The sequence below is a fragment of the Eptesicus fuscus genome, chromosome 2, assembly GCF_027574615.1.
Source record: "Eptesicus fuscus isolate TK198812 chromosome 2, DD_ASM_mEF_20220401, whole genome shotgun sequence".
In the NCBI taxonomy this organism is placed as follows: Eukaryota; Metazoa; Chordata; class Mammalia; order Chiroptera; family Vespertilionidae; genus Eptesicus; species Eptesicus fuscus.
This window is the reverse complement of record NC_072474.1, coordinates 87,447,613-87,468,312: the sequence shown is the minus strand read 5'-3', so window position 1 is coordinate 87,468,312 and position 20,700 is coordinate 87,447,613. Positions and strand designations below refer to the sequence as shown.

At 34.8% G+C, this 20,700-nt stretch overlaps 1 protein-coding gene across 3 annotated transcripts in view; it reads left to right on the top strand.

The window, feature by feature from the left end:
- The window catches only part of SLAIN2 (SLAIN motif family member 2), a 63,100-nt gene that overhangs the window by 22,567 nt on the left and 19,833 nt on the right, over positions 1-20,700 (top strand). For 2 of the 3 annotated variants that reach the window (XM_008140288.3, XM_028143770.2), the window contains exons 3-6: positions 5,292-5,456; positions 7,152-7,313; positions 10,893-11,252; positions 11,984-12,121. In XM_008140288.3, coding sequence (XP_008138510.1) covers positions 5,292-5,456; positions 7,152-7,313; positions 10,893-11,252; positions 11,984-12,121 — 825 coding nt within the window. The remainder of the gene's footprint in view (positions 1-5,291; positions 5,457-7,151; positions 7,314-10,892; positions 11,253-11,983; positions 12,122-20,700) is intronic. The other variant, XM_054729220.1, reaches the window with a different exon arrangement.

Below are 20,700 nucleotides of genomic sequence, written 5' to 3'. Positions count from 1 at the left end.
CAGTGTGGATAGAAATATAGGAAAAATATTACTGACTCTTTCTTGGAATTTCTCTCAGTCTCTAAGAATGTTACTGTTCTCTGGAATATTCTCACAGGAAAAGATTGATGTGTGAGTACTAATCCAAAATAGGTTTTTGAGTTCTTTGGTTTATATTTACTTGGCAGTGTTTTATTTAAATTTGCTTGTTTTGGCTTTATTATGGAAATAATGAGTTCTCTTGTTAGACTGTAAACTGAAAATGGTCAGGGGAGACAAAGAGGAGACTAAACAGTTAAATGGGCATACAGTAAAAATGCAGTAAGTTGGTTGTAAGGAGTTTGGTTATTATATGAAAATAACATCTGGATATGATTACAGAGCTTCTGAGCCTATATTGACACTAAAGTTTTAACTTTTCCTCTGTGTGGAGAATCCCTTTGTAAAAAGCAACAGCCTTTATGTAGTTTTTTAAATGCTTTTGTCTGGATATCAAGTGTTTTTAGAATTATATTCTGGAGCTTGATTTAAGTTACATTCATAAGAGATCTTTAGAAATATGTAAACAAGCTAGTATTTCACAATTTAAAAACAGCTGGCCTGGCCGATGCGGCTCAGTGGTTGAACATCGACCTATGAACCAGGAGGTCACAGTTTGATTCCTGGTCAGGGAATATGCCCGTGTTGCAGGCTCAATCCCCAGTGTGGGGTGTCCATGAGGCAGCCAGTCGGTGATTCCCTTTCATCATTGATGTTTCTATTTCTCTCTCCCTCTTCCTTCCTCTCTGAAATCAATAAATATATATAGGTATTTTTTTTAAATTGGAAATTTTCTAATTAATTTCAGTTAGGTGCTATTATTTAGACATGTTTACTAGTAACCTGCTTTTAGGAGCAATTTTCTAGTATTCTATCTTATCTTAGAAATAATATAAGTACATTTTACAATTTAACTAAAAATTTTCAGCATCCACCCCAGCTGGTGTGGCTCAGTAGATTGAGCATGGTCCCATGCACTCAGAGATCACTGGTTCAGTTCTGGGTCAGGGCACATGCCCAGGTTGCGGGCTTGATCCCCAGTAGGGGGCATGCAGGAGGCAACCTATTGATATAATGTTTGATGTTTCTATCTCTCCCCCTTCCTCTCTTTATAAAGATCAATAAAAACATACTTTTTTTAATTTCATCATTCAGAAGTTATATGTTCATAATCTACCATGTGCTAGGTATTGTTCTTAACTCTGAGGATATAGCAATTAATAAAATAGTAGAAAAAGTCCCTTACTTTCTGAAACTTATATTCTAATGGGGAAGCAGACAATAAATAGATAAATAAACATGTGAAACAGGGATTGGCAAACTTTTTTTTGTAAAGAGCCAGATAATAAATAGTTGAGGCTTGTGGGCTATGAGGACTCTGTTGCAATTACTCAACTTTGCTCTATAGCAGAAGTAGCCATAGTTAGTACATAAATGAACAGGCATGGCAGTGTTCCAATAAACTTTATTTACAAAAACAGGTGGTGGGCTGTATTTGACTCGCAGGCTATAGTTTACCAATCTCTGTTTTAAAACATCCTAAGGAATGGGAACTATTAGCAATTGATAATTATCAATTTAGCCTTAGAGGAGAAAAACCAAAGTTGTTATTCCTCAGAAATAACAGTTTGAGTGAGTGGCTTTTGGCTTTGTTATAAAGGGTATTAAAGATAATAGGAGAGTGTGAGAGAAGCTGTTGCTCTTGTACTAGATGTAATCAGGTACTAGACCTGTTTCACAGTGTCTATGTTCTGTAGCCGTATACGCACAGAGCAGTAGCTAGAGCTATAAATATAATGTATACTTAAAGGAAAAATGACTTGGCTATTTCAAGTCAGAACCTTGTCATCATAAACCCCCCTTTTCCAAGTTGGAAGAGAGCTTGTTTTTTAAATGTGTTTTTTGATAAGGCAAAGAACTTCCTGGCAGACAGTGTCTGCTCCATCACACTCGGCTTCTCTGCAGGGCACTACCAGCTGTGCCTAAGATGATGTTCTCTGGTTTTTTATAGTAGTGCATTATCTTCTTCACCTTCTCCAACCCTCTCTGCTGTTTTCTTTTCCGTCTTCTTTGAAGGTTCTTCCTTCGCCCCTCTTTTGTGTGTGTGGTAAAATTTACATAACATAAAATTTCCCATTTTAACCATTTTTAAATATACAGTTAGTTAGGTGGCATTAAGTACATTCACAGTGCTATGCAACATCACCACAGCCCATCTCCGAACTTTTTCATCATCCCATGCTAAAATACTGTGCCATTAAAACTTTACATTCCTCCTACTCCTATCTGGCCATCTGTTTCTTTTCTTTCTTTCTTTTTTTTTTTTTAACCTCACCTGAAGATATGTTTTTCATTGATTCTAGAGAGAGGAAGGGAGAGGGAGAGAGAGAAACGTTGATCTGAGAGAGAAACATTGATTGGTTGCCTCACCACGCATCCTGACCAGGATTGAACCGACAACCTCCGTGTGTGCCTTTACTGGGGATCAAAACCGTGACCCTTCAATGCAAGGAACACTTTAACCACTGAGCAACACTGGCCAGGGCCATCAAGCCATCTTTTAAATTTAGGGTACCCCAGGTCTCTTTTTTGCCCCACTTCTCTCTTGATTATTTCATCCATTCATATGGTATTCAGTATCATCTGTATTCAAATTAATGTTATTCATTCATACATATAGTCAATATTTATTGAGAGCCTGTTATTAGGATTTGGGGAAAGGGCGGAGGAAAAACTAACATTGTGTCTACATTCATGGAGTTTATCATCTAGTAGGGGAAATGTAAATACAAATAATTATTTTAAAGGGTGAACTGTAATAAAGGAACAGGAATTTCACCTCAGGAAGTGATTTGTAACCTGAATCCTAAAGATTCAGAAAAATTTAAGTGGGCGAAGGGGGAAAAGGATGGAGGGTGTTTCTGGAAGAGAAAGACCTATGTGGGTGTGTGGGAGGAAGCATGGCATACGTGAGGAACTGGAAGGAGCCAGGGTGGCTGTAGGAAGGAAGCGATGTACGATAAGGCCAGAATATATGAAGGAGCCAGACTCTGCAAGGCCTTATAGACCACATTGAAGATTTCAGATTTGATTCTAAAAGTAATGGAAGATATCAAAGGGTTTTATTTAAGGGTGCGTGTGTGGGTGGGAAGACAAGGTTTACATTTTGATAGTCTTGCTTAGCTATAGTGTGGAGACTAGACGAGAAGACCAAAAGTGAATGTAGGATGCTCTTGATGGGGATTGATGAGGATAGCTGGGTAATGTGGGGGATGGAGGGTGAAAGGGCAGTGATGCAAATGTGGAAGTAAAAAGGAATGAACCTAATATGAGGAAATGAGGGAAAAGAAAGTATCAGCATTGATTTCTGGGTTTCCAGCTGTGTGATAGGAGAAATGTTGTTAGCATTTTGACATAGGGACCCCAGAAAGAGAATTCTATTTTTAGTGGGAGAATTGTGAGTTTGGATGTTGGCTCTGGGGCAAATTTTCCATACCCACGGGGGAAGACTGAATGGGCAGTGTATATGGAACTGAAGCTCAGAAAAGCTTAGGAATGGGCATATAAATAATGAGGAGTTTGAGGAATATAGATAGTAACTAATGTCATGTGAGATTTCCCAGGAAAGAGAACATGGTATAGAGTGAGAAGATAAAAGGGCTGAGGACTTGAAATGCTAGTGATTAAATAAATAACTAATTAAAGAGAATGAGTTTCAAAGGAGATGGAGGAATAAAGAGATAGGAAGAAGTTAGCAGCCCCATTTCTCTTCAGGTCAGTATTTCGGAGACCATTTGCTACTAGTACACAATACATACTAAATATTGTAAAATGAGGTGTGTTGTCTCATAGTGAATTATATATAAAACTAATCTGTTTGACTTTCTACACTATTCAGTAACTTCAGAGTCGTCATGTTTTTTTTCCCTTTCCTAATGTTTAATGTTTATTCCTTTTTTTTTTTTGGTCACCTATACTGCCTAATTCAGGCTAATCTATTCAACTTCAAAATCACCCTCAGTTTTTCCCCCTAAACTGATTGGATGATATAACTCTTGCTCCAAAATCACTGATGGCACTATCATTGCTGCTGATTGAGGTTCAGACTCCTGAGCATAGTGTCCCAGGCCTCCCTGACCTGGCCCCAGCTGGTTTTCCCTATTGTACCTCACCGTGTGCTTTACCTTTCTAGATTATTCGCTCTTACTCCCTGAACATACTGTGCATTTTCAAGACACTGCTTCTGTTCATGTTATAAACACAGACAAAAGCACATACTTTCCTCACTTTCAGTAGCATATTATTATTCATCCTCTCAAGACTGTAGCAGTGCCTCTCCTGCCAATAGCCTTACGTAGTTTCTCACAATTGTGATACCTTACTCTTATCTCATAATTTCCACAAACCTTTGCATCTTTATGATAATACTCATTTCATTTTGTCTTGAAATAATCGTCTTTTCCTGGCTAAACTACTTGGCCTGTTGAGAAAAAGCACCATGTCACATTTGTCTCTGTTTCTACACAGTAATTTGCTGATGGTCAGAAATGTTTAATAAACTGTGGATTTTATAATAGGGTAGAAGAAAGAAGTACTATTTCAAGTATTAATATTTCTTGTACATAATTGCACTTTATATCTTAGCCCTATTTTTAGTACTGTTTCTATTTTATATGCATGGCACAATTTTTTTTTTCTTTTTGGCAGAAATATTCTTCTTGAGCCAGAAAATGGGAGGGAGGAGGACTTTTTTTTAAAAGAGAATTCTCCCATGTTTGACCTTAACTTACTTATGATTGCTTTTTTCCCCCAAAAAATCCAAACTTTGAAAAGGCTTTTTAAAAACTCATTATTTCATACTGGGGTTTTTTTTTTAACACAAAAAGTTTGTTGTTGAAAAATGAGAAAATACAAATTGCCTTTACATTCATTTTATTTTTCAAGGTCATTTGAGGTTGATACAGTGGAATAAACTTTCCAATTACATAGCAGAATATTCATTTAGTGGCTAATAATTATTTGAGGAGATATTTTTTCTATGCTATTACTTTGTTGTTTGGTGTGGCTACTCTTTTCCTTGCATAACACAATTTAAGATAATGAAAATATTTTGTTGAGATTATTAATAGGATATATTTTCTCCTACTATAAGAGTATTTCTGTATTGAAATTGAGATAGGTAATGACTTATTTTATACTAGGAAAAATTTTGTAATAAAATGTTAACTTTTTCTCAGTTTTTAAATTTGATTTCCCCCTTTTCATTAATACAGCTCTCAAGAGGCAGAATTTATATAATAATCCTTTCAACTCCGTGAGTTATACAAGCCCTTATAGTCCAAATGCAAGTAGCCCATACAGCAGTGGTTTCAATTCTCCATCCTCAACCCCAGTGCGACCTCCTATAGTCAAACAGCTAATACTTCCTGGAAATTCAGGTAAGGAGAAAATGAAATGGAATGCTTAAAGAATGGGTTTTAACTTACTGCCCTACCTGAGAAAATACCTTATTCATCAGTAGATCAAGTTATTTTATTTATGAAACTTTTAACTGATTAGAGAATATATCATTGAGGGTCTACTTGGCACCGCAGAGGGATACAGATGAGCCATTTTACATCCATGAAGTTTTCTTTAGCATGTACTTAAAAGTTTTTAAATCTGGCTTCATTAAATAAGGTCCCAAGCTTGATTATTTTAACCAATAGGTGCTTATTTCATAGCTTGCTTGGATTATAAAAGCTACAGAATTAAAAACATTTTTATAGGATTTTAATATTGATATTACACTTAAGTAATAGTATAAGGTTATATGTGAATGTGCTAAAGGAGTGTTTGGAGCCCTAAATGACATGGGAGGGATAGATTGCTGTAAACAGGAAAGAATGTTCCACTTTGGTTCTGAAACTGCAGTGTTACTCTGTAGCTTACTGTTCATTAGAATTCACTAATTCAGTTACTCTTATTGCCGCTATTGTTATGGAAAATTATTATAATTTCCTTAAAAGTTAAAGTATTATTAACCATCTCACATTTTTTACCTGAGTGCTCTCTAGTTTGATGACTTTATTGACCCTGCTGTTTGCTTTGCACATAGGTTGTTACTTGCTACATATTTCACCCATTACTGTCATACTAAAAAGTTTAATCTGCTATATTTGTTTAATATAAAAGATTTTTATTCCAGCACTATTTGAGCCTGACTTTCCATATCCTGTTAATTATTCCCTTCTTGGTAATATAAATATTATTTCATATTCTTGCTCTTCTTATATGCCTTTTAAGTCAATTGGAGCTGACTTACAGTGAAGAATTCTGGAAAACAAGCTCTTTAAATAAATTCATATTAGAAATAGTAGTGACACTGTTGTCATTTTATTATTATCCACTAGAAGGTGATCTGATGAAAGCATTTCCTTAGAAACAAGTTAGACTCTTTAGGATATGTATGTCTTTTATTCCTCTGCACTGTCTTCTTTCCCTCTTTTGGTTAAGAACAACACAATACTTTTTTTATCTAGTCATTTTCTTCATCCCATTTTTGTGCTTCACTACTAAATTTCAGATAATTCCTTGGATAAGCATTTCTAGTTTGGCAAAAGAATTTTGTAAACATGGCATAATGTAGGAGAAATGAGCTAGTGTTCTTTTTTTGGTTTGTTGCTAACTTTCTAAGGAATCCTGATTTTCCTCAAATTATAGTATTCTGGTTTAGGAAAAATAGATACTTTTATTCAGGGAAAAGATGATAGTGTTTGCTAATGACTATGAATTTGGGAGGAGAAAACACCACATCATAAGTACATCTACTTATAAAGCAGTATCATTGGCTACCTTGTAGAAAAACCCTCTAATATGCATTATTGAAAACTAGTTGTCAGGAACTGTTTTGAAAGCGTATTTGTTTTATAAGAGAAATAGATAAGTTATAGTTAAATGAAAATGTGTTTTATGTTTATGCCATCATGTATTTAGGAATCTCTATGGCCCTCTTTATTCTTAATAAGGTCAATTTTTTATTTCAATATTTGGGAATTTTATAAACAAAAGGCAAAATAATAAACTGAATCAGAAGATATAATATCAAGTTTATTCAATTTTTGTTTCACCAAAGTTTGATTTTTTTTTTTAAGGTAATTTGAAAAGTTCATCAGACAGAAATCCTCCACTCAGTCCTCAATCCTCTATAGACAGTGAGTTAAGTGCTTCAGAATTAGATGAAGATTCCATTGGATCTAATTATAAGCTAAATGATGTAACCGATGTGCAGATTCTAGCTCGGATGCAGGAAGAAAGTAAGTATTTTAATTGTTCAAGTTGAGGTCTTTCATACGACATAATTTTGTTGTATTAAATATGTCTTAAAGTGTAAAATAGTAGTGTAGTTAGAGTAGAGATGTTGACATTTTTGAGGCTTATTCAACATATGGACTTGTTTGTTAGCTTGTTTTCAGAGTCCATTTTATGTAAAGCAGTTTCCTATGTGAGGACAAAGGCAGGCAGGTTTCACTCTGCTTTCATGACTGGTAATCATATCCTGCATGTTACTCTGCACTAGAACTCACTAGTATAGTTATTACACTATTACTCTGGGTTTTCTTAATGTAGACCAGTGTTTCTCAGCCTTTTTTTCATTGTTGCTGCAGTAAGGTGCCTTTTTAGACATTTTATTTCCCCTGCCCCACATGAAATTTTAAGACCACAGATATGCTCTATATACTTTGAGGGACACAATCTATTATGGTAACTAAGATTATTTTCACATTCCAAGGAGCAATTTTTATTTTCTTGTGATAAATATCACCTCCCTTAGAAAAAGTATGGTATAGAACATAAAAAAGACCTTTATGAGAACATTGGAATTGTGACTTTAAATTAAATGAAACATATGATATTGCTTTGCAAAGTGGTCCTTGCAACTTTTTAGGTCACAGACATCTTTGAAAATCCAATAAAAATTATGTTCCCTGTCATTCCCAAAATGTATATAAACACACAGTTTTTCATACTATTTTAAGGATTTATGCCTTGGCTCTCATCTGAATGTAAGATGGTGGTTATAATATTATTCTTCCCTATACATTTTATTACAGATGCCATGGACTTAACTGTGAAATAAGCAATCTCTAAAATGATCCCTTTAACCTTTATATTAAAAAGATCCTTTAAACACACATTGCACAGTGACAGTGGACTGAGGGTAATGGAGCATTGCTATAATTCCTTAGTCGCTTTCTTTTATATAAATATGTAGTATTATCAAGTTATAACATTTATTAAGAAATGTTCTTATTCTGCTGATTCATTTCCCATTTTCACACAACTTCCCTTAGAAAGATAGGAAGACTTGATGCTTTATTTATCTTCAACCCTAGAAACGAATAGCATGGTACTTTCTTCTGTAATTTTGTATAGCACCTCAACTGAGACTATGGTATTATCAGCTGGTGAGGGGCTAGTTATCATAATGGATGTGAAAAGGAGAATAAAGAATGCTGCCTAACTGTAGCTTAGAGTAAACTCACCAATTCTTCTTTGAACCCTGACTTTTTTGACCCCAGTATTTTGTTAGAAACAGCCAACTATTTGCTGTAGTTTTCGTATTGTGCTTTGGTAACAAATAATAGAAATTTTAGCCTTACTTTAATAATCCTTTCTAAGCTGTCTACATGCACAAATATTTATTTTCCTGGTGAATTAAAAAAAAAGATATTAAAAATGTGTATGATTCTTTCTTGAAAACACCAGTGTTTTTTCTTAAGAGAATGATTTTCCTTTTTACAGCATTGTCTCTCCAGGTTTGGCAGTAGAAATGTAGAATTACAGACTTGGACTGTTGCCTAGTTAAGCCCCCTCATTTTTAGTGTGAGAGACACACAATCCCATAGTGATTGGGGCCTCCGTAGGTAGGTTTCCCTTGTGAGTGGAGAGCCTGCAGTGAGATCTGGATTTTTCTTTTATAAACAGAGTTCTTTTCACTGGTCTGTTGGCTTATGTTAGGTAACTTTAGTGCCATGTTTGCTATTATTATAAGACACTAAGTAACTTGTTGGCTACTGTAGTGGTCCCCAAACCTGACTGAAGGGATAGGTGGCTCTGGGAGTCTGTAGTTTTATAGATACCCTGGTGTGCTTCTCACTCACCATTTTAGAGGACCATATTGATAGCACTTTCTTTGTGTAGTAGTCCCCCCTTTTTAGTTGGGGATACTTTCCAAGACCCCCCAGTGGATGCCTGATACTGTATATATGCTGTTTGTTTCCTATGCGTACATACCTATGATAAAGTTTAATTTATAAATTAGGCACTGTAAGTAAACTCTACAACAATAACTACTAATAAAAAAGAACAATTATATCAGTATACTGTAATAAAAATTATATGCATGTGGTCTCTCAAAGTATTATTGCACTGTATATACAGCATATACACTGGACAGAGGGATAATGATTCATACCCCAGGCAGGACTGGGGTGGGACAGTATGAGATTTTTATCACGCTACTCCGAACTGCATGCAATTTAAAACTTTTGAATTGTTTATTTGTGAAATTTTCCATTTAATATTTCAGACATGGTTGACTGTGGGTAACTGAAACCTCAAACAGTGAAACTGGATAAGGAGGGACTACTGTATGAATATATAACTTAAAAGTTTGAATACTACTCTAACATCTTGTAGACTAGACTGCTAATAGTTAGCAGGACTTGCTCAAAATATCTAAATTCTTTTTTTTTAAATAATAATTGTTCTCATTTAATATGTAGCAACAATTGTTTTTATTCTAAAAGTTTTTATACTACTTGAAGGGCTTTTACGTTTGTTTGGGTGTTTCTGGAGGTATCAAGATACATAGGGGACTCCTTTGAAAATTTGTACTCAATGGCTTAGAATTTAAGTTTGTTTTACTGAAGTCTCTTGGGTTATGAAGCAGTTGAAATTTCATTGATGCCCAAATACTGAATTCCTCAGGGTGGGATAGAAGTTTCCTTCATCCTCTTCTTTATTTTTTATTTTTATTGATTTCAGAGAAGAAAGGAGAGGGAGAGAGAGAGGGAAACATCAATGATGAGAGAGAATCATTCATTGGCTGCCTCCCGCATGCCCCCTACTGGGGATGGAGCCCACAACCAGGGCATGTGCCCTTGATTGGAATCGAACCCAGGACTCTTCAGTCCACAGGCCGATGCTCTATCCACTGAACTAAACTAGCTAGGGCTCCTTCGTCATCTTCTTGAATAAGATTAACCAGTCCAATGATTTGGTATTCAGGAAGTTTATTTTGAATACTGTGTATTCTTTTTGTATTGATATTTAGAGAGAAAGGAAGGGAGAGGGAGAGAGAGAGAGAGAGAGAAACATCCACTGGCTGCCTCTCACACGTCCCCAACCCAACCCTCCCACCTCCACCCCCGCCACCGGAGATCGAACTGGCAATCTTTGAGTGCACTGGACAAAGCCCAACTAACTGAGCCACACCGGCCAGGGCCTCACTGTCTATTCTTTACTGGCTGGACAGTAATTGTTTTCCCTCACTATTCCTATAATGTTCATCTCGAATTTGGATTACTGTTTTTAGGAGTAGAAATATTTTTAAATTTGTGGTTCTACTTGATAGATTTCAGATTCAAGAAGAAATGTTGAAATTGGGCAAAGGTTTATAAAACTTAGTTCAATTTAAAAATAACCTTTGAGGTGTGGTTTATGCATCCTTATATGGGAGGATATCTAAGATGACTCAAGTGGAGAGTTTTCCTTTACACTGTATACCCTGTTTGAATTTCTCAATGATAATCTTTTGCTTTTAACCTTAAAAGTATTTGAATGTTTAAAAATATAATTAAAGAATAAAATTACACATTCATTATCGTCAGGTCTCCGGCAAGAATATGCAGCCACCACATCTCGGCGCAGTTCTGGTTCATCTTGCAATTCTACAAGACGGGGTACTTTTAGTGATCAGGAACTTGATGCACAGAGTTTAGATGATGAAGATGACAGTATGCATCATGCAGTATACCCTGCTGTTAACAGGTTTTCACCATCACCACGCAATTCACCTCGACCATCACCTAAGCAGTCACCCAGAAATTCACCTCGTTCACGATCTCCTGCTCGGGGAATAGAATATAGTAGAGTGTCCCCACAGCCTATGATTAGCCGCTTACAACAACCTCGCCTTTCACTTCAAGGCCATCCCACAGATTTACAGACAAGTAATGTGAAAAATGAAGGTAATCAAGATGTTTCTGGAAAAAAATTTTCCTTCATATTTCAGTAGGAAAGACAATTTTTACCAGGGTTTTGTATTTCAGATAAGTAGATCAAGAATTTTGTTAGTTTACCATTTTATTAATAGTGAATCAATACAAAAGTAAAGGAGAAAGTGAGTTTAATTTTATTTGATTATGTTAGCTTTGCTTTGTTCTACTCATGAAGTGATCTGTATATAGATTTTTATTTAAATGAATAATTTAGTTATTTTTATTTTATCTTTATTGTTTTTATTTTATCTTTATTATTTTTTTAAATCCTAATCCAAGGATGTTTTTTTCATTGATTTCTAGAGAGAGTGGAAGGGAGAGAGCAGGGGAGAGAGAGAGAGAAACATCGATGTGAGAAGGACACATCGACTGGTTGCCTCCCGCATGTGCCCCTCCCTACCAGGGCTGGGGACCTGCAACCAAGGTACATGCCCCTGACCAGGAATTGAACCCCAACTCTTAGGTCTTGGGCCGACATTCTACTGAGCAACTGGCCAGGTCTATAGTTCTTTTTAAAGTTCTTTATTTTACTCATTTATATAATCTGGGTTGAGTTGTGTATTGTTATAAGATGTGTACTTCCTGTTAGCTCTTCTAAAATATATAAAATACTTAAGTTTGATTTTTGAATGCTGATTAATATTTTCTTTTTTCCATCTGAAAAACTGGTTTTTATTTTTAATTAAATTATGTTGTCATAGAAAAACTAAGACGCAGTCTTCCAAACCTGTCCCGAACATCTAATACGCAAGTTGACTCAGTGAAAAGCAGCAGAAGTGACTCAAATTTTCAAGTGCCAAATGGAGGAATACCTCGCATGCAACCTCAGGCTTCAGCCAGTAAGTACCTCTCATGTTATAGATGTTAATTTTGTGCTGAGTCGCTGTACTAAACTATTTAGTAAAATGTAGTAAACTATTACTTGTTATAAGATAACCATAGTTATATTAAAATTTAAAAGTTGTCCCTGTAAGATACCCAATTATATCAATACTATCTGAAACGCTGGTCTCTCCAGATTTTAAAATAAGCAAAGGCTAGCTATTTAATATATTAATATACATATATATTTCTTAAAACTTTACATTCTATAATACTACACATTAAAATGACAGGATTTGGGGGGACATTAGTCCTGGGACAGATCACTTAAAACCCAACCAGCTTTCTTACTGGAGCATTAATAAAAACAGTGATCCTATAAAAATACTAGCACAATTAAAACCATTTGAATTTTTAATGAATAATGAACTCCAACAAATAATAGAACAAATAATAGAATAAAAAAGTTAAAGGTGACTTAATGGAATGGAAGGGTTGAGACTGTTGAATTAAGGAGACATATGCAACATAAACAAAGATCAAAGAGAATCATTCAGAAAGAACTTCTAAGAAAAAGGGGCCAAACTGAGCCAAGAAGTGATGTGGGAGTAGATGGGCATTGTGTACTTTACTGTACAAGGTGATTAAAAAAGATTGAAACACTTTCCAAAAAGTATTGCTTGTAACTAGGATAGTAGTCAAGCCAATTTTAAACAAACTATCACAGTTATTTCTACAATCGTAGAAATACTCAATATTTATGCCTTGTATCCCACAGCTCACATCAGTGCTGTAGTTTGACTCATTCAGTTCTTTTGTAGCATATTATTGTCAGTAGTCACTGTGATGTGTTTCTTAATTTCCTCAAAGCTGTGAGGAAGAAGATACAAGCATGAGGCTATTCACTCTATTCATTTATAACTTGTTTGTTGAGTAATACAGCTTAGAAAGCATTCAATATTTTTTTAGTTCCTCCTTGGTTCTATTGTGGTTAGCTAACTTAGTGTACTTTGTGTTAAGCTGCTATTACTTGGTGGTTCAAAAATAACAGACCAGGAAAAAATACATTGAACCCAAATGACTTTTGTAAAAGTATTGATAAATTTTCTCTTATTTACCAATTGCATATGATATTATTTATATTACAGAAATTCTCATACTGTACTGTACATGAAAAATCCTATTTAACCCTCAGACCAGTTCTATGAATTGGGTACAACTATGAACACATTTTACAAATTAGAAAGTTGAAGCTTTGAATGCTTAAGTAATTTATCTGAGACCTTAAACTTACAGGTGGCATGTTGATCCTGTTCAAGGGCCCAAGTCCACCTAAAGAGTTGTCACATCCATGGTTTAGTACTAAGACATAAACATTTTTCAGAAATAATATTTCTGTTTTTTTCTAAGATAAACTCTAAAATGTAAGGCACTATGGAAAATTGTTACCCAGAAATTTGTATGCTTCATTGATTTGGCTGGTTATATACAAAAACATGTGTGTGTGGTTTTTTTTTACCAAATTAAATTTTAAACTTAGTATTCTAGGTCTTCTGATAAAGAGTGTCATTATGACACTCATATGAAATGGTAAAGAAAATAGGGATTCATAAAAACTTTAAAAATGAAAGTAAAAATACAGTTTAAGCTCTTTTATCCCTACAATGGTGATAGGTTTTGTGCCTCTAAACTTGCAAATTAAATTAATTTGACACTTGAGAAATCCTGTTTCTGGGTTTTTCACCTCTTGGTATACTTGCCTGAAACAAAAAGCAATCGCAGTGTTAATACAACAGAAAATAAAATTTTATACCATTAAGAAGGTTAATAAAACGCATGTACATTGTAAGCTACACTTTTACACCCTATGCACAGATAATCCAAAACATCTTGTGTAGTTGACTTTCAAAGTTGCTTTTAGACATTGTTTGAATTGTTAAGTTTTGAGTTTCTTAAAACTTGACACAGCATATCTCCAAACAGCTTTTCAGCTCTATGGTAAAACCAGCTATATCTGTATCCTCTTTACCTTATTCCATTGTCAGTACCAACTCGTTACTCAGGGTTGTTCCCCTATGCCCTCATACATGCTCCTTATTTGAACTACTCTAGCAGCTCAGAGCTATATGGAAATGAAAAATAGTTCTTCACAAAAATAGAAGAATAAAGGAACGGTTGATAACTAGGATAAAAATGTTAATAATAGAAAAATATATTAACCATATCTTAAACTTTATGATAATTACTCGCCATCTCTAGTGATAGAATTACCACTGATAATCACCTGCTGATTCCCTAGAATTTTTTTCTGTAGGTGAATTAGTTTTAAATTTTCTTCCCCAAAAGTTGATCATTAAGGAAAAAATATAGGGATGCATAAAGAGAATCTAATCACTAATTTACTTTTAAGTGTTTAAATATGTATGTAATTTTATAATGGTGTGTTTTAATATATGAATAATTTACAGGCAGAAGAGAAAGTAGGGTACCATCCTTTTTTAAAAATTCATATACTTGTTTATTTTTATATTTGTAGCTGTAGTGAAGCTTCTTTGTAATTGAAATGTCACAAACATTTTAGTGTAGAATAGCACTGTTCACAAAAATGTATTTGCAAAGTAGTAAATCCAGAATATTTGCATATTTAAACATTGAAGTTTATTTTATAAAAATATTTAAAACTTCATATTTAAAATTAATATATTACCAAGCAAAATATGTTATCTATATCTCTTAAAATTTTACATATATCTTTGATACATAAAACTTTATATATGTAAGTATTTTTATTAGTGTGTATGTTACATACTGTTTTCCTAATAGCCTTTTTATTTTGGTATATCATTATGTATAAATATAATAGCAAGTTTTATATACCTTATTCATGAATTAGTATTTTTTATTTTTTGTATAGTTAGTATAAAGAATGTTGCATTTTGTTTTCTTTTAAGTATTTGTTTTCCAGCTCTTAAGTGATAAAGCTTTGGTTCTGACTTGCTGATCTGCATGAACTTAACTTTGCAAGGTTGCTATTATTTCCATCTAAGGGACCACTTCTTTTGCCTTGTTACTCTGCCAATCACTATTTTTATATGCTTATTTGCTGTGGCTGCATTATTGTGGGTGCTGGCATTCAAATATGAATATTATGATAGTTCTTATATATTTTCCTTTTTATGCAGTAAATATATAAGTAAAAATTATACTAATTTTTACTTATATATTTGGAAAATGTGAATAACTTAAAAAGTTTAAGAAAACCAGAGCATTGCAGAAGTCATGGTTACATGTCATTTTCTTAGTTTCTCCAGCTAAAGGAAGGAATGTTTGTCAGAGTTTTTCAAAAGACTAGTGCTTTCTAAGACTACTAGTGCATGAGTTAATAGAAAGTTTAGTTTTCAGAAAAATACAGGAATTATTTGTTCAGAAACAAGGGAAGAGAAGGGAGAAAAATCCAAGACAATCTGTTGGTTTAAAAAAAGTAATACTCAAACTTCAAACTTTGGTTAGTATTTTAAAATGTTTACTTTCACATGTATTATCTCATTTAAACATAATAACACCACATTTTTTTATTTTTATAGAGAGAGAGCAGAGACCCATATAAATTATATGTACAACATCATATAACTAGAAAAGTGGCAAAACCAAGCCAAATTACTCCCTCCTCTCTGAGTATCCTGATTTCCTCCCAATCATTGTTTGGATTACATCATGCTGACCTGACTGCAAATGAGTAGGCATCTTGGAAATACTCTTGGATAACTTTATTGGAGCATGATTCTTTGTAAATTGCCAGAAAATCATTCAGTGTAGTATTTATCCATGGCTTACATTTAGTCAAATTAAAGAATATTTTTGTATAGTGTACAGAGTATACCACCAGAGATAAAGTACATAGGACCATTTGTCAGGCAGCTTTACCCATAGCCAGAGGTCCATGGGGGAGGAATTTTCATCCAGATTTTACTTGGAACCAAAACACTAGAAAGTTACATTTGAATTTCAAGTAATTATAAAGCATAAATTGAAATAAATGCCATGATAAATTTTTGGAATGGGTTATTAAAACAATGAATGAAATATTTGTGGAACATTTAAGCATAAGTAGTGCAGTGATGTTGGGACAATTATCTAATCTTGCAGCGATTTTATAAATGTAGTTTTTCTGGCCCTTGCTTCTGGAAAGTTTGAATACATCTGGGTTGGGGACAAGAATCTCTGGGTTTTTTTAGAAGTATCTGTCAGCTGATTCTGGGGCATATTCAGGTTGTGGGATTAGACCTCAGTTGTAGAGGATCTTAAATGGTTAGTTTATACAGTTGTCAGTCACTTATGTGTTTCTTAATTATTCAACAGGTATTTATTTTGGGTGTGTATTATGTTCCAAGCACTTGGAATATAGGTGTGAATGAGACAGGAACCCTTCAATAGTAGGGAGTGATAGGCAGGAACTTCTGTGGGAACAGGGCATTAATCTCAGCAGTGTGAAGAGGTTTACAGGAAAGATTTTGAAAGATAATTTCATCCAGCTTAAGAGGATTTTATATGTTGCCACATTAAGAAAGGAGGCGCAGTTTTCCCAACAGTGAGATCAGTAATGAAGTCTTAAGGATGGGATGTAGGTGGGGACAGATTGTGGGGAGTTTTAAAATTTCATATTAAGAAGTTTAATTTTATCCTGTAAGTGTGTGGAACAATGATAAGCTTTTAATCAAGGTTAATTCTCAGAAAATTCAATTTGGTAGCAATGTAGAGAATGGATTAAAGTTGAGAGACCTTAGAAGACTATTGCATAATCTGGGCAAAAAAATGATCTGAACAAAGGCAGTGGTACCGGCAGTGATAAGATCTGGATGAATTTTTAAAAATGAAATAGATGATATATGACTTGGTAACACTGAGAAGATTGGAGGAGGAGAGGGAGAGAGGATTGAAGGATGACTCTGAATAAGAAATCTGTAAGCAAACAAAATGTCTTGGGGTGTTGGGGACAAAGGTTATTTTACTTAGCAGTAATTAGCATTCATTTGTAGTGGCTTATGCTTGCTTAGTATTTGGCTTCTGGAGGAGATTATTTTAATAATCCCCTTATATGGCAAAATTATGTTAAATAATTAAGTGGGATGAGTTGTAATAAAAAAGGCTAGGGCTCTAGTCGGTGTGGCTCAGTTGGTTGAGTATCCTCCAGTACTTAAAGGTCGCCGGTTGATTTCCAATCAGGGCACATGCCCAGGTTTCAGGTTTGGTGTCCAGTCAGGGTGTGTAGAGGAGGTAGGTAGTTGATGTTTCTCTTTCACTCTCTCTCCCCGCCCCTTCTCTCCTCCCCCCCTCTTCTCCCTTCCTCTCTCTCACTCTCAAATCAATAGAAACACTTTAAATAATAATAAAGGCTAGGGAAAAATGCAGATGATGAAAATATTCTTTTATTGAACTTTCTATTTTATAACTTTCAGTAAAAATAATAAAATCAGCATACATATTTTTTAGGAAAAATATTTTTTAAATATATTTTATTGATTTTTTTACAGAGAGGAAGGGACAGGGATAGAGAGTTAGAAACATCGATGAGAGAGAAACATCGATCAGCTACCTCCTGCACATACTGGGGATGTGCCCCCAACCAAGTCACATGGCCCCGACCAGAATCGAACCTGGGACCCCTCAGTCCGCAGGCCGACGCTCTATCCCCTGAGCCAAACCGGTTAGGGCAGGAAAAATATTTTTACATATTGGTTGAGCACAGTAATGAATATTATAGCTTAACTTCTAAAATTTGTCAATAATTTATTTAGAATTTATCTTTTTTTATTTAGGCTCAATGCACACTAAAACCCAGACTTATCAAATTATCTTCACTCATATTGATTGAAGAACAGTCTTCAATTTTTAATTATAAAAGGTTTGGGTTTTGAGATTGTTTTTTGTTTAATGAAGCAACTGCTATACAAATAGGGAAAATGTTCTACGTAAAGATAAGTTTGGCAGAGATTCATAAAAATCCCATTTTACACTAAATTCAGAAATTGCCATACTCTTTATGTCTTTGTTCCTTTGGAAATCAAGTGCAATGATTTTTAAATGTCTTCACAGTTTGAAAAATTAAATACATACTTGAAGTCACATATAATGATAGAATTGGACTAACATTCTGTTTCATTGATTTTATAATCGCTGTACCATTATTGTTTATTTCTAATCTGTTTAAATATAGGGATATATTACTGTACCACAGGGATTGGGCACATACTCTGCTGAAGTGAGCATGATTTCAAATTGCTATGAGCTTACTCTTGAAAGAAACGTAGCTGAGCCCACCTGTGCCAGGGGAGACTTTATAACTGGGAGTTCTCCTACGTACCTTTTATATGAAATGTATTGTTTATTAAAGGATAATTATTCAAATGTGCTAATTTCAAGCTATATATATGTTATTAAAACTCAAGTGTCACCCTAGCCTGTTTTTCTCAGTGGTTAGATAGAGCATCAGCCCTCTGGACTGAAGAGTCTCGGGTTCAATTCCGGTCAAGGGCATGTACCTTGGTTGCAAGTTCAATTCCTGGCCCAGGTCCCAGATAGGGCACCTGTGGGAAGCAACCAATCCATGTGTCTCTCTCACATTGATGTTTCTCTCTCTCTCTCCCTTCCCTTCAACTCTCTCTAAAAAAAAATCAGTGGAAAAAATATCCTTAGATGAGGATTAGTAAAAAAACACACACAAAACTCAAGCATACCTTGCAGCCATTGTTTATAACTAAGGCCAACAAATTATTTTCTTCAGAGAGGAGTATTTTATCATTGACATTGTTATTGCTGGGACATGATGATTAAAAAAACAAGCTAGTTTTATTTTTGTTTCTGAATTTTCTTATAGACAGCATACTACTTATTGCCTGCACTTGGGGGTAGTGTGGGGGAGGGCGGCATTTTTACCACCCTTCCCTTGATGTACATGAAAAAGTGAAAGGTTTAGCTATAGGAAGACCAAAAGAGACTGTTGTCTAAAAATAGGGTGACGACGGTCTGAATTGGGTATTTAACAAACAGTGGGAATGTAAAGTAAGGGACAGATCTATAGAACTACAGGGATGAATAATGGAATTTAAAGAAAACTGTGAGCTAGAATGACTTGGAAAATGGTGTTATATTTTTAACTGAAATACAGAGGTTTTCGGAGTTGGTTTGTAGAGGAAAACATTAGCCTAAATAATGGTAGCAAGAGAGAATAATGTACTATCTTTGCTTCTCACAGTCAGATCTTGCTAATTTGAAATTATATAAATAATCCTGTGGGGATCGAGCCGAAACTGGCTCTCCGACATCTCCCGAGGGGTCCTAGATTGCGAGAGGGTGCAGGCCAGGCCAAGGGACCCCACCAGTGCATGATCAGGGCCTGGGAAGGACCGCGGGAGGGCTCCAGGGCGTGTCTGGCCCATCTTGCCCAGTCCCGATCTGCCGGACCCCAACAGCAAGCTAACCTACCAGTTGGAGCATCTGCCCCCTGGTGGTCAGTGTGCGTCATAGCGACTGGTCGAATCGTCAGACACTTAGCATATTAGTCTTTTATTATATAGGAGGATTAAAAGAGGAACCAAGGAAACCATAAATATTTTAAAGGAACTAACACTAAGTTTTATTCGGAAGATTGGGAGACTTTCAGTTTAACTATTACATTTTGTCATTTTAAAATGATTTTGTATTTGTAAAATTGATCAAATTTCAGATTGATAATTCAGATTAAAATTTAATTTTTGTTCTTATTAGTAAACACGTGACTGTGTGGTATCCTATGAAAATTGTTCATTTCATTCTGTCTTTATTAGGCACATTTAGAGTATATTGCCTGATTCTATTTGCAGTCTGATTCTTCAAACTATCGGACAGTTTCCACTTGTACATAGATGCCATTATGACATCACCCCAGAAACCTGAGGAGTAAATAAGATCTGTTGGAATCATCATAGTTATTTAAATAGAACCTTTCTAAATCAGTTGATTAAAGATGATATTTGATGTTATCCCTTCATATAAAAATGTAATGGTTAATAGACATTGTGGATTGCCAGCATACATTTAGTTGGTTACCTTTTGTCCTCATTTACTCCACTGCAGTGACAGTGGACTAATTCCTATTCTTCCAACATACTAGGGGAACTCCTACCTCTCAGGTCCTTTACCATTGCTTTTCCTTTTGTCTAGAATGCTTTCTCCAGGCACCTATATGGCTCACTTCCTCTCTTCCTTCAGATCTTTGCACAAATGTCATCTTAGGGAAATCTTTCCTGATCAACCTATTTGTAATTGCAACTTGTCTCCTACTTCCTGCCCCCCTTTGCTACTTAATTTTTTCCATAGCAACTATTTTACTCTTTCTTTATTATCTATTTCTCCTTTCCTAGAATATTAGCAGTTCCATGAAAGTAGGAACTTTATCTCTAGTTAGCTACTGAATCCATTGTACCTAAACTAGTATCAGGAATAAAGCATATAATAATTTTAAAGAATAAATGAATGAGTAAATGAATGAAAATATAAATGGTTGGAAGCATGTGTGAATAAATATATAAAAGAAGAATATTCAGTGATGATACAGCAT